The 6296-nt window shown below is 47.1% G+C and overlaps 1 protein-coding gene across 1 annotated transcript; it reads left to right on the top strand.

The window, feature by feature from the left end:
* Window positions 1-2944: 2944 nt before the first annotated feature.
* LOC115907786 (cytochrome b-c1 complex subunit Rieske, mitochondrial) lies at window positions 2945-5960 on the top strand. The gene is made up of 2 exons (XM_030955911.1): window positions 2945-3185; window positions 5176-5960. The coding sequence occupies exons 1-2, from the start codon at window positions 2975-2977 to the stop codon at window positions 5784-5786; spliced, it is 822 nt and encodes a 273-aa protein (XP_030811771.1). The 5' UTR covers window positions 2945-2974; the 3' UTR covers window positions 5787-5960.
* The last annotated feature ends 336 nt before the right edge of the window (window positions 5961-6296 follow it).

Genomic DNA, 6296 nt, shown 5'->3' with positions numbered 1-6296 from the left:
GTTTGGCTGGCAAATGCTCAGTATTGATGCTCAGTAATACAAGCTGAACAACAGTTCTCAAAGAAACACCTACACACCAGAATTTGCTTAGTCATTTTAAAATTAAAATTATTCTTTTTTTGAACTCTGATAACAGAATGTAGTTCCTTTTTGCTGTAATATTTTAATGTTTTATTTGTGTTCTAACCACACTGGAATTTGAATTCAGATTGAAGTATTTAAAAAATTTACAACTGTTCTTTCCCAAATAATCATAGAACGAATGCTAATGAATTGGAAAGGACCTTAAAGATCATCTTGCTCCATCTGCCATGGTCAGGGACACCTCCCACTAGACCAGGCTGCTCCAACTCCTTCCAACCTGGCCTTGGACATTTCAAGGCTTGAGGCATCCACAGCCTCCCTGGACAACTGTTTTGATGTCTCACCACTCTCACAGTACGGAATTTCTCCCTGGTATCTAACCTGTATTCCCCCTCTTTCAATTTTCCATTTCTTCTTGTCCTATAACTACTGTTCCATCACAGTACCTCATTTTGTCAAAATTTGTTCCACAAGTAGCAAGCAAACTTTGCCAAACATCTCTCAGAACAGCCCCCCAATCAGAATAATGTATCATTTAGTATGAGGCCATATCTGCCAAATAGCTGAGCTGGGTTAGCAAATTCAAAACTGGCATCATTGCCAAAACTCAGAATCCTTAAAAAAACTCCACCAAAAAAAAAAAAAAAAACCCCAAACCCCACACCAGTTAAAAAACCCTTTTATAAATATTAGCCTAAATCCTCACTTTCATGTGAACCACAAAATATCTCCTTTAGCTGTACCAGCACCTGTTCAGCTGGGATCAGGTCTCTGGTGGGAGCTCTCACAGGGAGAAGCAGAAGGGCAGGACCAGCTCTTTTCACTCTCGTGACTCAAGACTTGAGGAATGGCTGGGAGCTGACCCTGGGGAGGTTTGGGTTGGAGAGCAGGAAAAGCTGGGCAGCCAGGGGGTGGCTGGGCTCTGGAACAGCTGCTCAGGGCACTGGCACAGCTCCAAGCCTGGCTGAGCCCAACCAGCCCTTGGAGAACCCCCCAGGCACACAGTGGGACTCTCGGGGTGTCCTGTGCAGGGCCAGGACTCAATGATCCGATGGGTCCCTTCCAATTCAGCACATCCTGACTCTACGATCATAATTCCATAATCTGTTCAAAATTGAAAATATCATACTTCCGTAGCTCTTTTCCTCCTAAATGATGATTATAAAACTTGTGCTGTTAAAAGGGCCTTCCCAGTTTTTTACCCTCTCAACCTGAATACTGTTTATTCCCACCTATCTATTGAGTGTTAGCCCCCCCAGTTTCTACAAATTACCTTTGCTCCAGAATATTGTTATGGTGTCCTTTAATTAGTGCATCACCAGTGACTACAGTTACCAACAGAACAGTGAACTGAGTTGGGTAAATCATTATCTGCTGAGGCTTAGATGTCACAAATGTGCTGGGAAAGAAATAAATTATAGATCAATAGTACTGGGACTGGAATGATCCATCCCACCTAATTAGAACCACCATATTTCAGTACAGTTAACAGTTAAAAAGAAAATGAAAAAGTCAACTCTTTAAATAAATCTTAATAAGGCCAGTCCTTAAACAACCATTCTACAAAGATGGGGGAAGTTTTAATGCATAATCATAAAATAATTTAGTAGCAATATCATTAGGAAGATCTGAATTTCAAAAGAATAGTTCTTCATAGAGCCAGTATGAACCACTAAAGCTTCACAGCCTTGCAGGAATGGACTGGGCTGGGTAGCTGGGAAATTGTTGTGAGATTTCTAGAGGATGGTTCAGACTAAATGTCTTCCAACACATCTCTGTGTCAAGTTTATCCTGCATTTTGGGGAATTTTCAGGAGCTTGAACTGGTTAAAAGGGTTGACTGGAGCAGGTATGCATCCATCAGCGTTCACCGGTACCAAACTAAATCTTACCACTGGAAGCTGTAACAAGTCAAGCATAAGACTGCTATAATAAAGCAAAATAGATTTGAGGAAAAAAATCCGTAACTAAAATAAAACAACAAAAAACTCAACAGATATTTATTTATTTGCTCTGGTCATTAGTGGAAGAGTTGTTCTCTCCTTTAGCCCAGAATGATATATCCATATGATGTATTTATGTGAAATATTTACTGTCCCCTTGCAATTAACCCCCACCCCAGAACAGCCCCTCCAGAGGATTCGGTTGTTGTCAAACACGTTTTGCATTCTCAAACTGTACGTAAAATCTATCCCTCAACCAACAAGCAAAAAAAATTTAGTTTTTTCCCAACTTGAAACTGGTCCAGAGCTACCAAAGACCAAAAGAAGAAAAAAATATTAAATTAGTAAGCTAAGGAAAAGCGAAAAGAAGAAACAAAAAGGGGCAAAAATCATGCAGCGCACAAGAAACAGAATAATAAAGAGCACGTATTATCTTAGAAGCAAAGAAGTATTATCTCTTCTAAGTATTATTACACAGCTCAAAAATCACCTCCTGAGAATAGCAATGAAAAAACACGTGAAGCCCTCCAAGGTGTTTTGGGGTCACACCGCTGTGTTTAGAAGCAGCCGTGTCCTGCAGGAGGGGCGCAGGAGCTTGGCCCGAACTGTCCCACCCTGATTTAACCCCGCAGGGACCGCGGGACGGGCCTGCAGCACACAGCCTGCCCTTTCCAACGGCCCCAGGGAACAGCCCGAGGGAGAACTGCACCGCGGAGAAAGGGAAGGGAAGGGGTAAAAGGTGAGGGAAAGGGGGAAAAAAAAAAAAAAAAAAAAAAGAAAGGAACAAGGCGAGGCAAAGGAGCCGCAGCCCCGCAGCCCTTTGCCGCGCCCGCTCCCCTCAGGGCTCCGCGGCTACGTCACCGCCGCGCGCCGGCGCATGACGTCACCGCGGCGCCGTGCCGCGTCGCTGCGCGCGCCGGCGGGGAAGGTCGCCGCGGGGACGCCGCCATGCTGTCCGTGGCCGCCCGTGCCGGGCCCCTGGCGCCCTTCGTGTCCGCCGCCGCGCACGCCGTGCCCGGCCCGCTCCGCCCGCTCGTCCCGGCCGCCGCGCACCGCGAACACAAGGTGCCGCTGGACCTGAAGCGGCCTCTGCTCTGCCGGGAGTCCCTGAGCGGCCGCGCCGCCCGCGGGGGTCTCGTCGCCAGCGCCAGCCTGAACGGTGCGGGCCGGGGGGCAGCGGGGGCGGGCCGGGGGAACGGGCTCAGCCGGGGCTCAGCGGGGGCACTGCCAGCGCTCCCGGGCGCCGCCCGGCCCGGCCCGCGGGGGAGAGCTGGGTTCGGCCCGGCGGGCGGGGGAGCAGAGCCGGGAAGGAGAGCAGGCGGGCGGACTGCGGGGGCTCGGTCCGGTTGGGGTTTGGAAATGTTTGGTTCTGTTGTCACCGCTGTAATTGTCACGCATTTACAGCTACGGAGCTTGCTCAAGGGCACCTGAATGGCAGCCTCCTTTCAATGACTCAGAACAGGCAGGGACAGGAGGGACACAGTGTATCTGTCACCTCTGCCCGAGCAGGGACAGCACGGGATTGTGTCCAGGCGGGTCGGGATATCTCCGCTGAGGGAAACAGCTCAGTGATTTTCGTTTTACCGCTGAGGAAATGCAGCTAAATTCTGTCGCTGGGGAAGGCACGAGACTTTTAACTGCAGGCACGAGAACAGAGGGGTGCAGTGAGAGCACACCGTTTGTGTTACCCAGGTCGGGAAAGCATCGGCCGGGGAGTGACACCGAGGTGCTCTATAGAACCCGACCTGTGGCCCGGGGCTGGGCTGTCCCTGCCGAACAGGGCTCGGCAGCTGCCACTGATGGGCCGTGCTGCTTCAGCCGCTGCAGAGCGCACACGTTTAATTCTGGGAGGGCAGTGCCATGCTGAAGATGCTCAGTAGCAATTAGAGCTGAGTACTTCACCTGACCCTCAGCTGTAAAGGGTTTGTTCAGGTGAAAATCCTACAAATCTGGAACTGACATAGCTGATATTTAGCTGTGCTCTACATTTAATTAACATCAAACATGCTTTTCACTGAGTATAGCAAATTTTGTAGATGTTAGTCATATCACATGTTACTAAATGTTTTAAGTCGATACCAAAATAACTTAGTATGGAGCACTATCTCAGAATTCCGATTTTCAGTTTAATTTCTTCGTAGGTAAAATCCTATAGCAATTACCTTCTCAATGCTGAGTTACTTGTAAACAAATGTAGGTATCATGCTCATCGTACTGCATATAAATCCCTGAGAGGTTAAGTACTTTGAGACATCTGTTAACTTTGTGCCAACTGCTAGAAAACATAAAGACCTAATAATACTCTTCAAGTAACAGGCTGTACTTTGGTAAGTAATGTGTTCTGTCCTTGCCATGTTCTTTTCTTTGGCTTATAGGTTTTTATTGGAGGAAGCAAGATTTCTTTTGCTGGACAAACTCATGGGAGGCCTTTTAGTTATCCTTAATATCCTGTTACTTGAGCACACAGGTTTGATGGGGGAATCCCACTTGAAATTGGATAATTGTTAGCTTTATCCCTAAATCTTTTAAAAAGCGAGCTTGGGGACTGAAGGTTTGAAATTATTTACTGTGGCTTTTAGCTAAGATAACAATTTAATATGAAAAAGGATGCCTGATATTTTTAATTTTAAAAATGCTTAACCACATACTTAATATTATTACAGGCGTAGAAGTTACTTCAGACAAAAAATAACACAAAAGTGTTACGTTGCAGGTGTGCAAACTTCACTACATCAGATTTTCTTCTTAGCAGCTCTTTTCAAGGAAACATTTGGATGGAAAAGAGACCTCTCTTTTCTGAGCTAGTCGTGGTATCCTACTGGAGCTTTTTCTTGAAATTTACTGAAAAAACAGTTCATTTTTTTTCCCCAGAAGCCCAGAACTACTCACAGATTTTCTGCACTCTGATCAGGTTTGTTTTTCAAAGAATAGGGAAACCAGTTTCACAAATCACCTGTTGATGTACCAAAAATTCCCTCTGAAAACCACTTTCATAGAACATAAAATTAAAGTGCTTAAAGGACTCCTACCCAGACTTTGGAATAACTTTTACCTGTTTTTCCAAAAACACCACTAAGAAGGTACCATTTCAAATGCATGGCAGTGTGTTTTACCTGCAGTGGTGTCACGTGCTGTCCTTTCCCGTGCAGCCCCTGCCAGCGTGCGCTGTGTCCACAACGATGTGGCCGTCCCTGACTTCTCTGCCTACCGCCGCCAGGACGTGCAGGATGCCAACGCCTCCTCCCAGGGCAGCAGCGACTCCAGGAAAGGCTTCTCCTACCTGATGACTGCAGCCACAGGTGTAGCAACCGCCTACGTTGCCAAGAATGTCGTCACCCAGTTCATTTCCAGCCTGAGTGCCTCTGCTGACGTGCTGGCCTTGTCCAAGATTGAGATCAAGCTGTCTGACATTCCAGAAGGCAAGAACATGGCTTTCAAGTGGAGAGGGAAGCCCCTTTTTGTGCGTCACAGAACCCAGGCAGAGATCAGTCAGGAGGCTGGAGTGGATCTGTCCCAGCTGAGGGATCCGCAGCACGACCTAGACAGAGTGAAGAAGCCCGAGTGGGTGATCCTGGTGGGGGTGTGCACTCACCTGGGCTGCGTCCCCATCGCCAACTCCGGCGATTTCGGCGGCTACTACTGCCCCTGCCACGGCTCCCACTACGACGCCTCTGGCAGGATCAGGAAAGGCCCCGCTCCCTTAAACCTCGAGGTCCCAACTTACCAGTTCATTGGGGATGACACGGTGGTGGTTGGCTGAGAGACGAGTGCTTGCTCACTTCCATGCTCCTGGGAATGTACACCATACTGTAAAACCAGTGAGCATACTGTAAAACCAGAAATTAGCTGTCTAGATTCTCAGCCAGAACTATGCTTGAATACTGTGTTCAATTTCAATAAAAACTTGGAGTGAGCACTTTTTCCTGACTTAAAATAAAGTGTATTTCTTTGTGTACACATTTGTAGTGTGTCCAGCCAAGGAGATGCTAGAGCAGACCCACAACACAAAGCCCTCCTGAAGGGCTGCTGATTCAAGGCAGTGAGCTACAAATCCACAAAGAGATGTTATAGCTTGCATTGGTCCTGCCAATACAGCACAGAACTGGTGTTTCATTGCATGCAGAACAGGAGGAGAAACAAAGTTTACTGTTTCTAGGACAAAGCAAAAAGACACCAATCCCATACTTTGTATTTCCTTCTCGTTCTTTACCACTAGTCTGGAAGTACTGCTGTCCTGCACTGATGTAGTCCCTCAGTTGCAGAATAGAAA

Source organism: Camarhynchus parvulus, chromosome 11 (assembly GCF_901933205.1).
Source record: "Camarhynchus parvulus chromosome 11, STF_HiC, whole genome shotgun sequence".
NCBI classification, from domain to species: domain Eukaryota; kingdom Metazoa; phylum Chordata; class Aves; order Passeriformes; family Thraupidae; genus Camarhynchus; species Camarhynchus parvulus.
This window is presented reverse-complemented; position numbering and strand designations above follow the sequence as displayed.